Source organism: Periplaneta americana, chromosome 1 (assembly GCF_040183065.1).
Source record: "Periplaneta americana isolate PAMFEO1 chromosome 1, P.americana_PAMFEO1_priV1, whole genome shotgun sequence".
Taxonomy (NCBI): domain Eukaryota; kingdom Metazoa; phylum Arthropoda; class Insecta; order Blattodea; family Blattidae; genus Periplaneta; species Periplaneta americana.
Window position 1 is genome coordinate 140099173 of NC_091117.1, and position 17923 is coordinate 140117095.

The 17923-nt window shown below is 33.0% G+C and overlaps 1 protein-coding gene across 19 annotated transcripts in view; it reads right to left on the reverse strand.

The window, feature by feature from the left end:
• Nucleotides 1-17923, reverse strand: part of LOC138701480 (bromodomain adjacent to zinc finger domain protein 2B-like) — a 1224400-nt gene that overhangs the window by 78968 nt on the left and 1127509 nt on the right. For 11 of the 19 annotated variants that reach the window (XM_069828464.1, XM_069828446.1, XM_069828482.1 and 8 more), the window contains 2 exons: nucleotides 12470-12535; nucleotides 5081-5126 (listed from right to left, as the gene is read on the reverse strand). In XM_069828464.1, coding sequence (XP_069684565.1) covers nucleotides 5081-5126; nucleotides 12470-12535 — 112 coding nt within the window. The remainder of the gene's footprint in view (nucleotides 1-5080; nucleotides 5127-12469; nucleotides 12536-17923) is intronic. The other 8 variants (XM_069828551.1, XM_069828508.1, XM_069828498.1 and 5 more) reach the window with 3 other exon arrangements.

The window sequence follows — 17923 nt, forward strand, 5'->3', positions numbered from 1 at the left end:
TTTTGTGCAATAAGAATTACATTTTTTTTCGCGACTGTGAGAGTGTAAAAGTGCTATAAGAATAAAATTCATGTTGTTTCCAAGCTTTATACTAAACAAAACAATTTACACTAATTAAAAAATTCTACAAGCAGTGCCCCAAAAAATTATACACAAAATTGCAACTAAACTCTTAAGTAAACTGTATAAAAGCACACAATTCGAATGACAGCAGGCTACAAGAGAGTTGTTCTACCTCAAAAGAAATATATGCTCAGTTTTTACAGAAAAAATAAGAGTAAAATAAATCTGAATAGGATTGAAAATTAATATTAATGTAACATAAATTTTATTTAATATTCTATAATATTTATATCCCAAATAGTGATGAAAATGAGCCAGAACTGTTAGTCAATAAGAGAACCTTAAAAAATGCAGTCATCAATTTTGTGTAACTATAGCTATTTAGACCTATTAACTTGATTATTTTATTTATATCGTTCAACAGTTTTTTTCTATATATGTACATTACATAACTTATAATACAATCTATGTAAGATTATTGCATTCTATAATGAAATGGCTTTGTAATTAAAAGTCTTCAATTCTAATGACTTATAATGAAAAGTGAAATGATTTTCAGAATACTTTCAATATTCACTCACAAACAACAATATGCAAAAAATCAGGATTGATTAATTTGCATAGATAAGTAAAATTTATTTCAGGAAAGTTTTCATAAAAATGAATCTAAATTTAGAAATATTTAAATCGAGAATTCTGATAGACAAATAATATTTTTAAAATATATAGAATAAGTTTCCAATAAATAAATGAGAGCATAAGATAAGAGTCTCCAGAATTTAATGCAATAATTTATTAACTGTTAAATAAAACTAAATTGATTTAAACACAATTTTGGAATCAGCAATATACAGAATCTTAGTTACCACCGATTTTGAATGAATCTACAATATCACTCTAATGTATCTGTTTTTAATAGGTTATTTAACAATACTGCATCAACTGCGAAGTTATCTGATTTCGTCATGGAAATACCTGGCATTTGGCTTACAGTTATGAAAACCTCAGAAAAAACCAACCAGGCCATCAGCCCAAGCAAGATTTAAATCGTGGGTGGAGATTGAATGATTTCCTTGGGGCGGAGGGAAGGAGCCCAACGATTTATTATGTTTACCACTTCAGTTCTGAGAATGATGTGTGTTGTTGAACACCTGTGCTCTTGTATGAATACAGCACACTGCACCCTTAACTTACCCAAGCCATGGTAATGATGACAATGGAATTTCTATAAATGATGGCGAAATGAGTCCGAGGTTCAATGCCAAAAGGTACCCAGGAAATCTGCTTCAATTAGTTTAGGGAAAACCTCGAAAAAAACCCCAATCAGGTAACTTGTCCCAACCGAGATTTGAACCCAGGCCTGCTCGTTTCAGTTAGACATGCTAACCATTAGTCAACTGTGCTGTACAATACATACGCTACCTATATGTACAGTACACAATGAAAAATTTAACATTCATTATGTTAAGGTTACCAGATATCTGCATTTTCCAGAGATAGTATCCAAATTTTGCTTTTTGTTCGAGAACAAAATTCGTCCCTGGAATGCCCCAAATTTAATAATTTGTCTCCAGATATCCCCAGATTTTCAGTGTTAATTATTATTGAATATCCCAGGCCTGGGGTATTCATTAAATGATTAGATATCTATGAAATGTATATTGCTGAGATCTCCTCCAGAGAGATAAAACATTCGAAGAGTCAGTCCATTATCTTTCTTTAAGCGTAGATGAACTTGATCTGGATGAAATAATTTATTTTATTAAATTTCCTGCTTGAAGGAAATAAATGACTTAAGAGAAAATAAGGAAGTGGAATGCTGATCTTTGCTGTGCGTAACTCCAGAAGTTGACTGAACACACTCTGTCTTTTCCTGGAAGTAATAGTTCAGTGGAGAGAGTTTTTACTTCAATGAACATGATGTGGACATACTAAAAATCTAGAATGAATTTAAAAACTTTTCGAGTGATGCTTGCTATCTTAACCATCTTCAACACGACCTATCAGGTATTTGCTGCAAAACTGGGGATCCAGAGAAAACCTATTCAAAGAAATTCACTCTTCTGAAAAATACCAGTAGTTTAAGCAGAATAAATATTTTGAATGTATAAATAGAATGAGTACGGTATTTTAATTTTTTGAAGGATGTAAATGCAATACAAGTGAATGGCAAACTAACAGAAATATTAGAAGTAGTTTTTTCATTTGTCTATATCTGTTCCCTGAAATTACTGTGAAAAAATCTGGTAATCTTACATTATGTCCTCTGAAACCTACAGGTCTATTGCTTAGTTAAGTATACCAAATTTCAATTATATCAAATAAAAAATATTGTCGAATTTTGTTAACAATATCCTAAGATCCTTGTGTGTACTAGACAAGTGTACCAACACTGTAGGATGCTTGATATTTATCTACTTCGTCATTTGTTACCCCTTGTATGGTCACTAGTTGCAGGTTCAATGTCATCACTCGCAATAATAGCAGATGTACAACTTACATTATTATCCAAAGCATTAGCAGGTTCTTCATTATTATTAATATGTTTACTTCTACTTTGTTCTATATTATTAAAAAAGAAACAGGTATCTCGCGAACTCACTGTTACACAAAGTGAAGTGAATGAACTCTCTCTAGAAAACATTCCAGGCTTGTCCCAATTCTTTCTTATCCACATTATGAAAATATAAATTGAATAATGAACGCCTACACTTAGAATCATAACGTTTACGTAAACATTGATTCTTCATATCTAATGCTAGATATGGACGATAGTCTATATCAATCTGACCGGGGGGGGGGGGGAGATTGCCCCTTATGCTCCCCATATCACCACTATGATTAAACCCATACTCAAATGCAGACTCGGAATCACACTGTAGCTCATTAGTCCCTCACCAATGATGGTGGCCATCATATGTGTTACATTCTGCTAACATAGCTATTATCCTCAACTTATTACATCTTATGTAACTTAGTAAACATGCTTGAACGAAAATTTAAAAAATTGTAGAAGAAATTAAATTTATCCACAAAAATTCAAGAATATTTGAAATCTTTCTCACTTTCATCACTATATTTCAGAATTATCCTTTTATTTAACAAAATTGGATTTATTTACTTTCATAAATAAAGTTAAATCTCTTAACTTGCAATCTGTTTAATATTTCAAAAGAGAATTAGTCAGTAAATGTATAAAAAATGCAGCATTTGCTCATGTAACATAATACAGCTTAATTTTTAATATATAATTATTCTTCATTTAATATTGATAACATAAAAAAGAAAAGCTGTTTTGCACCAGAAAGAAAGTCTTATAGAGCTAATAATTATGGCAGACAAACTTCTCGTGATAAATATTTTAAAAATAATTTTACAATAGAATTTATGTAGAATCTGATTTTGACTACAGGTATATCATAAATATTTCTATTTTAGTCCATGAATCTGCTTATCAGTGGATTTAGTATGAAAATGTATTATTAGTTTAACAGATAAATATAGCACAAGTCGGAATTACATAAATATGGGATTTGCTTCTGGATTCAGAACATAAAAATAATTTTAAAAGTTCGTATGAAATTCAATGGTTGAGTTGTTTGGACTTTTCTCATTGCTAATTTTAAAAAATTGTAACACAATGTTTTGAAGAGTGGATCTCTCTTCGTCGTCAGGTGAAAATATACTGTGGGGATCGTTACAAACAGCTAGCCTGTCTGACAGAGCCACTCTTCAAAACGTTGTGTTACAATTTTTTTAAATTAGCAATGGAAAAAGTCCAAACAACTCAACCATTGAACAATTCACCGTTGCTCTCCCCCCCTTCATTCAGACCATATGAAATTATAGTACTTGAAACTGATATGATTCCAAGTTACAGTTGATTTTGTGTTTCAGCAAACGATATGCTTACTTTTATAAAGAAAGTGCTCAAAATAAGCTCCTTATGCTTTGATACAGACCCTAAATAGCTCACTTCCTCCATGAGAAGCTTTTAATGCTTGGTTCCTGCTACTGTACGTTCATTATCAGCATTTTATATCAGTTCTGTGTTTACAGACGAATCTGCATTTACTAGGAATAGAGTGCTCAATTTTCATAACATTTATCACTGGACTGAAGAAAATGCCCCCAACAATTCTGTATGGGTAGGTATAAGTCTACAGATGACTTGTCTTCCTTTTGTCCCTAACTTTGCTCCTATAAAAGCAGGTTCCTAGACCTTCAAAAGTTATCTGACTTTCTTTATAGGTATAATCAAAACATCTAGAAGCTATCATTGATGTTTCCCTATGTCTGTGACAAGTGTGGCATTTTTTTTTTTCCACACATGGATAATTTAAATTTCTCTCTTAGTCTTGCTGTAATTAGTCTTGCTGTAATTAGTCTTGCTGTAATTTTTCGCATGTGGTTTATCCATGATGGTACTCTGTCCCATTTTAATAGCGTCATTACAAACTTTTTGATAACTTATTCCCAAATGAATAAACTGTTGTGGAGGACTGTACTGTCTGCCCTGCATGCTCCCCAAACTTCAATTCATTCGATTTTTTACTTATGAGGCCATCTGAAATCCACTGTTTACTCTACATCAAATTGAGAAAATTGACATGTTCCAACAACATAGGTATTAAACAAGGTTGCCAACTGATTTGACAGTTATCTGAAAATTTTTTATCTATGATGAAACTTTGCTGGGGTGGTACCAAGGCGTAAACACCTTCTTTCGAGTATTTCTTTTAAAAGTGAGTACACTACTGTTGGAAAACACAAACAATTCTAACTTGGAAACAAAACAATTTAGGTGTAAGTTACAAAAGCTTTTGTAAATTATTTTTATATCCTGGACTCATCTCTCAAGTGGATCCCAAATGTTATGTAACAATTCAGTATATAATTACAGAAAATTTCAAATAAATTACATGAACAAATGTAAGATTCCGAATTATTGGGAAATCCTTAATTCAAAAGTTCGTAGAAAATTCACAATAGCTGACATATTAGATTTAAGTACTTACTTGCTCTTTAATTAATACTGCTTGCTGGCGTTTCAACTCTCTCTCCTGAAATATAACAATATTTACAATTTAGATTTGATGGCACATACATGTAAAAAGATAAATATGTTTATATAATATTATATTTTACATAACAGTAATAATTGCAAAATTTTGGTGTTTCTTTATAAGCATAAGTTTACAATGAACTACGTTTTTCTGTGATTCTTTTCATAAATAATGGAAATGACCAACTCGTAATGTTTAAAGAAACTGATCTCATGTTGTAATTTGGATTCATTTTTCAAAATTCCTATTTAAAATTTATTAATTGTAACATTGGAACACAGAAAAACCTGACTTTTATTTTAAACACATATTGGATTATTTTCAAACACATATTTCACCTCATTTCCTAAATAGAATTACGTCTATCCTATTGTTAGTCAAAGACAGTGTTTCGGAGTTGGATATAACGAAAATGTATAATGCAGAAACATCAATGTCACTGAGTTGGGTGAAGTAGAAACTGTGAACACCATGTATGGTTCGAAAGGAAGGATGTTGTTGTTGTTTTCTAATGCCAGGCGCTTGACAATAAAGTCATTTGACCTCTTGCACTCCAATATTTTTCAAAGATATTATCATGACCAGCCACTGAAGCACAGATTATGATTCTATACCATTAAAGTATTCCCCGCCCGGAGATCTGATTGGGGGACTATTTTACCTCCGGATAATTTTACCTTAATGGTACTCATTTCATATTGGAGTTAAATGGCAAGTTGTAGCCAATTTAAGTGAACACCATATTTTAACGTTTTGGTGGCTACTTCATTCCAGAATGTCTGGAGGATCACACCTGCTGTTGGTCGACGGGTCCATTGGACCTAGCTGGGAGATCTTGTTGATAAGGAAGGATGTGGGTGCATGTCTATGAAGTTTCGATAGTACTTCCTGAGCAATCACCTTCAACCCTAATATATGACACCTCTGACAACTCATCTAACATATATGATTGTAAACTCGTTCAAAATCTTTATTTCTTTCGAACTTTCTTGAGCCAAAACTCCTCTGTTTTCACCACATGAACTCTGTTAACATAATTCTACACCTGAAACCTCATGGACCGCTCCATAGGAGGACGCTTCACTGATTTTAACACTGTTTGTCTTAAATGCAGTGCTTCTTTTGTTATGACTCAATCCTAAGTCGATTGTTAAGCATGACTTTTAGAAGGGTGTTATTTCAGATGTGCTGAATCTTCTCTTCTTCAATTCGTGACATTATCAGAACAGCTAGTGTACACTTAATTTTATTTTCAGATATACTGAAATAAAGATCTGCAAGATTAAGGGATTTTTATGGACATGTCACCCACATGAGAAATAATGTAATTAGAAATCATCTTGTGCGGACCTCTACACATGCCGGTGCTTTAGCAGTTGCCACTTTAACTCTCTGTAGTTGAACCCCAATGAATAATCTGGGAACCATAAAATTATTGAGCATATGAACGTAGCATTCTGACATCTAATTATTGTACCACAATCCTGGATCTCAAAAACGTATGGCTGGACCACATCACACTACACAATAATCTTGCAACTGTGTAAGTGGACACTCATATGTCACAGAGGTAACTGGGAGCTCAGAATAAGAAATTTGTTTAATAATGTAACCCGAGAAGTGGAAGTGAACTTCATTTGAGATATTTTTAGCAAGTTCTCCTCAACATTCAGGATCTCTCTAAACTATTTATAAAAACCAAAGATGATTCTCAACATTACTTAATTTTTCAACCATCTGAATCCTGTACTGGAAAACTTAATGCTTTATGCAGAAGATTGACATCGAACAGAGCATCAAGGACGTAGCAAAGCAGTTGCTCACATCTAATAATGTTGTCTGAAGTGTACACGTTCAGGGGTCATATAGTTTTGTGGCAAATGATGCCACACTAGCAATGTGGTGACTATTGAAGGATGCGGAAAAACAAACACGTTTTTCACAATAGATTCATTATTTCCTTGAATTTGTCTCTATGACAAACACAATGTGCAGTAGTCCAATGCTCCTAGCTGTCTAAAATGCATTTGTCCATTTGACAACAATACTTTCTCATCCTTTCTGCTTTCCCTTTCTGTGTGAATTGTCAGATTTTTCTGGTTCACACTGTACGTAGATGCAATTAAGACCTAACCTTAAGATATATGATTAAAATTACAGATGCGTACTTGCACACAAAGATACACAAACTTTGTATTTTTCTAAGATTCAATAATTCACACAAACTAACAGAGATAAAAATGATTAATTCCTGCATATAAGCTGTACACCTATTTCAAAGCTTAAAATAAATAAAATTTAATACCCAATGTTCCGTTAAAAACTGAACATAAACCACATACGAGATGTACACCAAAAATATCCAGAATTCGAGTGCTTCTCATAAAGTGATTGTAATATTAGGTCCTATTATCGAGCACAGCACCTCCCAACTGTCCTGAATTCAGTGCATTCCATGACACAGAGCTAGAGACGAAGGTCTTTCCTACACTTGTTTCTTTGTTGTGGAGCATGTACTCCCATAAAGTTGCATCATGGAGGAATCTACTGTTGCGATGAAGCAACGTTTGCATTGAATTTTTCATCAAATTCAGCAAAAGCACAGTAAAACTACGGATGTTCCAAACAGACGTTGGGGAAGAGATAAGTAGCACAAACATTACAAAAAATATAGCTGTGTTCTGTATGTCCCAGTGCCAGCAAAACTGACGAGAATGTTGAAAAAGTGCATAATGCTGTTATTTTATTTTTATTTTATTGGGTTATTTTACGACGCTGTATCAACATCTAGGTTATTTAGCGTCTGAATGAAATGAAGGTGATAATGCCGGTGAAATGATTCCAGGGTCCAGCACGAAAGTTACCCAGCATTTGCTCGTATTGGGTTGAGGGAAAACCCCAGAAAAAACTTCAACCAGGTAACCTGCCCCGATCGGAATTCGAACCCGGGCCACCTGGTTTCGTGGCCAGACATGCTGACCATTACTCCACAGATGTGGACATGCTGTTATGGAAAAACCAACAGATAACCATACTGCAGTTGTGTGAAATGTTAGAACTGATATATGGCACATTATCGAATTTTGACTAAATATTTGGGGTGAGAAACGTGGCCACAAAGTTCATCTTGCATGTTCTCACTGACCTGCAAAAAAGCACAATATCACGATGAATGCATAAAGCTTCAAAATCACAGCCAGAATAATCCAGATTTTATGGAATCCATCGTCACAAGTGATGATTGATGAAACATAACTCTAAGTATATGAGCCAGAAACAAAAAGAACAATCTCCTCAATAGTAGCACCTTGACAGTTTACAACTGAAGAAGCATGGATGGTCAAGTAAAACATGAAGTCAACGTTCATCTTTTTTTTGATATTACCAGTACTGTGGATCAAAAACGCCCAGAAATGATGTGTGGACTGTAGGTGCTGCACCATGACAATGCCCCTGTCCAGACGGCCAGAGATACGCTGAAGTGTCTGTTAAGAGAATTCATGGAGGTACTTCCTCATTTCCACTTCCTTTCTCACCAGACCTCGCTCCTTGCGACTTCTTCCTTTTTCCAAAGATGAAACTCAAGATGGAAAGGCGATAGTTTGTATTGGTTGAGGAGACTCAGAGGCAATCACAACCTGACAGAGATGGACTTCCGACTTCCAGAAAGCATTCCAGAAGGGGGTGAAACGCTGGGACAATGCTTACCTTTCCAAGGAGAGTACAGTTAAGGTAATCTGTAACTTTAATTATAATTTTGTTGATAAAGGAATTCCGGATATTTTTGGCTCACATCTCATATATTGAAAATAAAGAAATATTTTATGAGCAGCAGAAACAAACCCATTGCTTACCAAAACACATATAACACAATTTTAACTCATTGTATTGGTTTTTGAATACTGTATATTTGATATAATACCATACTTTTCCACTTCTGATTATTTTACAGGAAAAATATGTAGAAAATCATCAAATTTAATACAGTTAAAAAGGTAAAGTAGATATAAAAATTGACATTGCCTCTATAAAGTAGAGTTGGGTCGATTTGTGAACAAATTGTTCATTCGAACGACTAATAATAATGAATTGTAAGAAATGATTTGCGGTATAAACAAATCGTCATTCAAAAGAATTGTAACAAATTGGCATGATATCATAACCAACAATACGATTCAATTCTATTTACTTGTTTGAGGTAACCTATCAGTGATAATTTCTGAACAGTCTCGAATGCTCTAGAGCAAGCAAACAGGAAGGATTTACGTTATTTTAACAAGGTTGGGTTAAATAGTTTATGATACAGATGACACACTAATAGGCAGCTGGTAATAAGCAAAGATTTCTAACCCTTATGAACCAAATACTGTATAAATGATTAAAGAAAGAGTTAAGAGTGGAATTAAAATAATGCATTTGTTAAGTGTGAAAAATAATGAACATGTACCTGAAATTTACATAGTTAAATAGACGTGTAATGCAAAAAATGTACTTGATAGTAAGGTTCAGTTGATAAATTATAATTAGGAAACACTATCTTGGATAATTTTGTTGACTACTGGAGGTCATGATGAATGGTTCCAGCCAATGAGAAAGAGACCATCCAATGTCTCACCTCTCTTACCATCTATATGAGAGATGTAGAACGTTTTTGTTCTACCCGTGTTTTGCACAGGGAAGTGTCCTGTGAGCAGTTTGTTTATGATTCAAAAGAATAATTCATATCACAGACTGGGAAGAATTGCCCAACTCTACTATAAAGTAAAACAATGACCAAACCGAATTGCTACAAATACTTATGTAGTACTCATGTTCATTTAAATGTAATGTACTTAGATATATTCAATGTTGTATAGATTCTAATCTAACAAATATTATACTTCATTTAACAAAAGAATCTGTGTCTTTCAACTGCTGCTATTCTTCCCCACCATTTTTTTAATGATCTCACCACTACTTCCCAAACACTAAAGAATGTTCCACAATTGACTCTGAACTGTCATTAATTTATATTGTTTATATTGGACAACTAAAATCTATTATGCCAAGAAAAGTGACAGAGTGGCAACATTACTGAACTGCATTATTTATAAGCACCAAACTGCGAAACCTTTTAGGTTTTTCAATTGTATAATGAAATGAAAAGTCTTTAAAATTTCTCAACTATTTACTGGTTCTATCATCTATGGAACGTACTATGATCATTCCTAATTACCAAGTAACGAGCAGTGTTTATAAACTACTGTAAATTCTTCTGTTACCCTCTTATTGTAGATGGGAAAATTAGAAAATTCCTATTTCATCGCATGGTGGAACCACATAAAAGCTGTTATTAAATTCATTATAATCTCTCTATACCAATACTTGATATTTGCAGACTTTGTAACAAATATAATTTTCAATTTGTTCATCATTTTTAGGTAACATAACAGATTTACATTATTTCTGGGAGTTTGAAATAATTATTGATACTTCGAAAACTTCTATAAAAGTTTCTACTCACAAAAATAGAGATAAATTAAAATGTGAAAATTCCAAAGTAATTTCGCAGACATCACATTAATATTATTCTCTCTCATACAATGTGAAACACGATTATCCCACATACATATGATTTAACAGACGAAAGTCAACTGGTGACAAAATTTTAGTTGAAGCAGTTAATTACAAAATTTTGAGAATACAATAAGACAATATATCTTCTTTTTATTTATCTTCATACAGCATATATTGTGAGGACTAAAATTTGGAATTCTCTTCAGGAAGCTGGCATTCCTGATAAACTGATACCATTAATAAAATTATGCTATGATGGCTAAAAATGAGTGGAACCATGTCAGATTCTTTCGAAATAGATACTGAAGTAAGACAGGAAGATGGCCTGTTTTCACTTCTGTTCAATTTTGTATTTTATTCTACACTTAAAAAACTGCCTCTATAGATGCGGGATTATATCTAAGACCCAAGAAATTCAATGTTTCGGCATATGCTGATGATGTGGTTTTGATTAGCAGTAAATAAGAAGATAATATTGTCTGTTTAGAGCCCTAAAATGTAAAACTGACTGAAACTGATTCAAAAGTCAATGTTGAAAAAACCAAATTTATGATAGTTGCATGAAGTGACCACATTATCATTTAATTTAGAATTGATAATTTTGAGTTTGAACAAGTGTCAAGATCACAAATCAACATCAAATGGAGACTGAAATAATCTAAAGAATATGTAATGCCATTAAACATTAAAGGTTTTTTGCCCTCACTAAAATTTTTGAATTCAAAATACTATCTAGTACTACTAAATTATGGTGTTATAAAACCACTGTCTAACCTGATTTATGTTATAACTCTAAAACTTGGACACTATGAAAACTTTCATAATAATGGGTGAATGTGGATAAAAGTGATATGCAATGAGTGAGAATGAAGTTTTGAGCTAGTGGAGATTCAAGTCGCCTTTGAGATGCATCTCTCAATGTACATGGATAAAACAGTGATTCCTCAAATGAGATGCATCTTTATAGCTAGAGATGTTACTAAAACTAGTTCAGTTAAAACAGCATGTGTTTCCATTTCTGAGTAAGTTGTTCATTCTAGTTTAAAGTTTATTTTCCTTCAATTTATATGACTACTGTCATGGACAAAGATAACAGAATTTAACTTGTTCTCCACTTCAGCAGATGTGTTATGGTAGTCTTCTTCCTGTATGTGTTTTGCTACATTATGAAGTGCAAAATAGCTGATTATAACTGTTGGTATCCTTTCTGTAACTAATCATATCTTATGCTTAAGAATAGGGAATCGTACAATTGAATATGGTGTCATCAGCCATGGTGCTATTCCATAGCAACCACTGAGACCATCTTGTCCAATACAATTCCAATATACAGTATGGTTGAATGGTTGGTCTCCAATACTAAGCACAAAAACTAAGTCATTGATTTTTCGGCAACTATCTCAGATCATTTCATATCCACTGTTTAGAACGGAATAACTGCGAACCTGTAAGTAACATTTTATTTTAGTTATCTTCAGTTTCATTTTAAAAAAGGAGGGATTTCTTACATAGTGTAAATCTACTATATGGGACCAACAGCTTTACTCTTATAATGCAAGCTACACTTTCGATTTGTCTTTCTAAAAAACTATCGCCTTCGACCACAATTGAAAAATAATGTAACCACTAGATTACCAAGCCCAATCCTTTTCCAAAATCAGTCAATAGCACCGAAATGTATGTATTGCAAAATAGTGGTGAAGTGAAATGTATCAATGTTTACACTTTTGTCAGGTACACAGATTCATTTGTCATATATTCGAAGTTACAGAATTTAATGTTACCTGTTGTTTTCGCAACTGCTCCTCCTGTCTCTGTTTCTCCAGCTCCTCTTGGCGCCTGCGCCTGGCCTGAACATGCAACATAAACAACAGAACCACATCCATTCAGTCTGCGCGACATTCAGCATGCATGCAGCAGCTACCAATACAACACAGCAACCTCATAGTGTATAATAACAAGAACTGGAAGCAAGCATCTTTCAACAAAGTTAACACTACTCATGCAGTGGCAAAGCTGCAATGTTGTTGAGTTCCCGTTTTTAGTTCTAACCATTATTAAGCAACTTAATTGAGCTCTTATGTATTTTCCTTATCTCTGTGAATGCACCATTAGACATACTAGCATAACTTATTTAAAACTGACAGCAACACTTTTTCTTCTTAATATTCGTAAGCAAACAAATAAATAAGTAATGATAGAAAAGATAAACAAATTTCCCCAGCAATTACAGTTATATAGAGACTTTTCAAGGATAAATTTCTATATTAACAGATACGAAAAGAGTAAAAATGTTTATAAAATTTATGAGTCTGGTCTCTTACCAGCTTATAGGAAGTTTAGAGTGACCAAGTACAATATTCAAAACTGTAAAATACCCAATGCTACGCGAATGTATTTGGTGATAATATGTTATTGGTATAGTGAATAATGAAATTTTTAATCATTTAAATGAAAATGTAATTAAGTTTTGCTTCTTTCTCCAAAAGATATTCTTTAGCATGTTGTAAATTTTTTGTCCAAGTATGTTTTATCGAAATACATACTTTTTTTTTTAATTTCATATCACCAATGCTAATCAAGAAGCGTAAGTAGGCTATTTTGAACCAACTTCAGAATATGCGAGAATATTGAGATTATTCAAAACTGACAATGCTTGCAAATTTTCTCCTTCTGATTTATGCAAAAGTTTCATTTTACAGGACAGCATGATATGTACCGGTAACAATCTGATTAGAACAGTGAAGAGCAAACTTTTATGGAAATGGGCCAAACAAAAAAGAATACATGAGGTGGACCAAAATAGTTTACTGAAAAGCTGCAATGGTAAATTTTACAAAACTATTGCAATATTAACCTCTATTTGTCTTTTATTACTTATTGAATATGGTAGCTATAAAGGAGTGTGTGATGAGTGGAATTGTAAACGTGTTTCTGAAAGCTTTTCATAGTCTGGTTACCAGTACAACAAGATGAGTCTCAGAAATGAAGTTAAATGTCCATCTGTCATTCTGTTTATAATACTGCGTACTTTTTCGAAGTTTCAACATAGAAAACGCTTGCGCAGATATATTATGAAGATGCAAACATGACAATAACCTTTTGGACATGAGAACAAATTTGGAAAACTTAACTTCATTGGGACGTTGAGAAACAACTGTTTCAATTCAGTATTACATTGAAACTGAATTACAAGTAATTCATGTTGAATGTCCGGTTTTATTGTTTCACAGTCCACATTAAACAGGATACTGGTACTGAAAATATCCAAGTCTTGTTCAATAAATGTTGGTAGCTGATGTCTACTATCAAATGATTACTCTCAACCAAATGTTAATTCAAATTTCGTGGATAATTTGCATATTATTTAATTAAACTCTGGCCACTAAGTTTTGATATACCGGTACATACATAGAAAGGAAAATGAACTAGTAAAAAATGCATTTTTTCTTTCGTTTTTCCTCTAAAAAAGTTTTCGGATTTGAAATTCTGCTGCGGGCCATATTGAACCTGTTCGAGGAAATTCTGTTGCAAGTCGAATTGAATCTGTCCAATGGCTGCATCTGGCTCACAAGCCATACTTTGTCCCTTACTGGTAAAGAAAGTAAATCCTATGATCTCGTTGGAGAGAACAGTATGAGTATTTACAGCATTCTTATCACTGAAACAGTGATTGTTGATGTGCAAGTTGAAATCTAAGTAGGTATAGTATGGTAATAAACTATTCATTAAGTTAAGAAAGATAACATCCTTTCAAAAGTGTATTCTATTTAAATATCCATGTTGTTAAAGGAACTATTCGATATTGGTGAAATTATAGCTTTATAAATGGTAAAAGAAGGAAAACTGATTTTTATCTACTTGCTTGAACTATACAAGAAATTGTGAGAGCGTGAATGCAAAATGTGTAAATGTGTTTATGTGCGTGTGCGCAATTTTATGTCTTTCAAAGAACCATTTTTGCGTGATTTTTTTTGTAATATAGCATAAAAACCTAAAGAACATGCATTAAATGTTAAAAAAAAATACACACGAAAATGTACCATTTGATGGCACCTGTAAAAAGTAGTAAGTGTGACTGCCACATATTACAAACAAGTCATGCAGAAATATTTTACTGATAAAGATAAATTATTTCAGTAAATAACAATATTACGGTTGTAACCTATAGACACAATGGATAGAAAGTGTTCAAACCAATTTTACTAGCAATTTATGTACTATCGGTACCGATATTTCATTATCTGACTGAACTTAAGAGCAGTTTTCAAGCCCAAAAATGTAATTTTTTTTAAACTGAATATTGCCTTTATTTCCCAAGTTCTTTATGCAGACAGTTTTGGATTGTTTTTCATATTAACGATAAACACAAAATATTATACTGTCACACTCTCTTACAAGGCTAGTAAAATTGGATTTCAACAAATATACGGTACACAGTTATAGGCCTAAGTGAGCATTTGATAAATACTTTCTTCAAAGGTCATTTCATAAGCATTTTTTTAAATTGAAGGCCAGTAACTTTCCAAATGAATTATATATATATATACCGGTGTGTGTATGTATATATATATATATATATATATATATATATATATATATATACCGGTATATATTTTGCCATGTTTTTCTCTGTGAACACAATTTCATTGTAAGTAAAAGTAAAAAAGAATAAAGTAAGTTACAACTGGAATTTAATTCAGATTAAGTATTTATAAATTGTTGATTCTGCAGTATAACATATTCATTCAATAACTATAAAAGTATTCTTACGTTTTACTTAGAAATATAAGTAACAGAACAGAGATATACTCGTACAAACAGCACATAGTTACTTCAAAATAGAACAGGTTTGAAATTTTACAAGAAAATTTTGACGTAATTAAATTATACTAAGAACGTCTGCTACTGGTATTAGAACTATTAATGGTTCTGTGTAATATGCGAATTATATTTTAAAAACCCTTTAAAATAAGGAATTATTACTACAATAAAGAACTGCTTTCTGTTCTTTCTACCGGAAAATGAAACAAAGGACAATATTACAGACCCTTTGATATTATGATGGAGAATTAACAGTATGAGATGTGCAGTCAGTAAGAGAATCATAAAGAAATCTTAAAAGTCTGTCAAGAATCACAGGTAACCAGAAAAATGTTAACTGCATGTAATAGTTTGGAAAGATTGCAGTTTCACCATAATATTTCTAACTATGCTCAAATAATGCCCCAGCCTGTGTGACAACTCTTTATTAGTAAAATATCAAGTTGTTTAATATACACGCCACATTGGCAAAAAAAGGATGTAAGATATGTACAGCACCCTTAATCTTGGCACTAGCAGTCAGTGTTATGCTGAGACATGTCTCTACAGAAAAAAAATGTCAATACTAATTCATTAGTCTTAATTACTCTGTTAAAGAGAAACCCTATTTTCTTCTGGTCCATCAACATAGCTATTTCAGTTCCATTCTTACAAGTATAATAAGAGAAATAATAAAACAATCGCAGTACATTACCACTACATAAATGTCGTTTTCTAAATTAACAAAGAAGTTTTTTAGGTTATATGTGTGTGTTCCTACCTAAATATTTCTTCTCGCATATAGACTACCAAATGTTTACAGAACTTGATATGCTAATTTATACATAATGCTATTTAAGAATGTGTCAATGGGTAAATCCAATTTCTGAAAACAAGATACTTAAGTTCATTCTCAGAGACATTCTAAAACTGACACAGACTTCACTATTTTTTTTTTAAATTGGTTCAATTTTCGACTTTTTTAATCACCTACGATGATTATCTAGTGTCTGAGTGAGATGAAGTTACCCAACATTTCCTCTTAATGGGTTGAGGGAAAACCCCAGAAAAAACCTCAGCCAGGTAACTTGTCCCAACCAGGATTTGAACCCGGACCCACTCGTTTCATAGTCAGACATACTAACCGTTACTCCACAGCAGTGGGCTTACTATTTTTAAAACAATAATATGCAATGTACTTCAGTTTCTATCTTCTTACTTATCTCTTTCTGAGAGGAGCTACGAAATATGTTTACAATGGTCTTGTTTTATATATGTGCAATACAGATAGCCTAATAATTTTAAATTTATACCATATTTCCAAATCACCAGGAAGAGTGAAATTCTTAATGTTATTTAAAATATTGGAAATAAAAGGCACTACATCTTCACTTTGCTTCAATAAGCATACCAGTACTCTGCTATCAATATCATCCACCAGGTGGAGGAGATGAAATGTCACCACTCCACCAAAGGTCTAGTGACCTCCGCAAGCTATGGGGTTAGCCAGTCTTCCACCAACCTGCGATCATAATTTGTGGCGAGATAAACTCAAATAAAAAAATTCCCTAATTGTAAATGCTGGAAAGAGTGATCTGCATTCAAACATGCTTCACAACTCTTCTCTCTGGACACTTTCTGTAGCTCATTTTGATTAATGTTTCATATTTCTTGCTGGATGTTTTCTTTATCTTAGCAAAACCACTAGAGGGGTTTTGTAGATTACAATTAACTTCAACAATTTAGTGGCATGTTGAACTCGTGCTTTAAACACCTCTACTTCCTGAGCTAATCAGCGCAAAAATTTTCGAGAGCTCTGCTCTAATCAAAAACCTGCTTTGTTTAATTTTTCCTCTGTCAAGACCTGTTTATTCACTTGAGGCTTCTTATTTTGAACCGAGGCTTTTTTAACGAGTCTGTATATTGTAGTTTTATCTACCACTAGAAAATCAGGAAATTCGACGACAATTTCTCCATGAAGACAAACAAATATGCGTTATTCTGCAACCAAGGAGTGCAAGCGGAACACAAAACCCTAGAACAGTTCAGGCTTGCAGTCAACTGGTTTCCCTGAATTGTAGTGGGATTTCATTTCACCATTTTGAATAGTTTTAATTATTGTTTAGTCAACTGTCCGAAGACAGGTCTGAACCTCACAAGTGGCACTCAACAAGACATCACTCATGAGTCAACTAAGCCAGGAGATAATGGATAAGGTGGCCTGTTCCTTTCCCCCCTCTGCTGCATACATTGCTGACTAGCCACATATTACACTAATCAGACTTCAGATGTATACAAACAATTGCTCTTCCTCTGATACATATCAAGTGAGATTTACTGCCTGATAATAGAAATATGTATCAGCCAGAACCTCAATCAGAGGTACTATTCTTAATTAATAGTTATTAAAACTTCCAAGATGATGCAAAGCAATT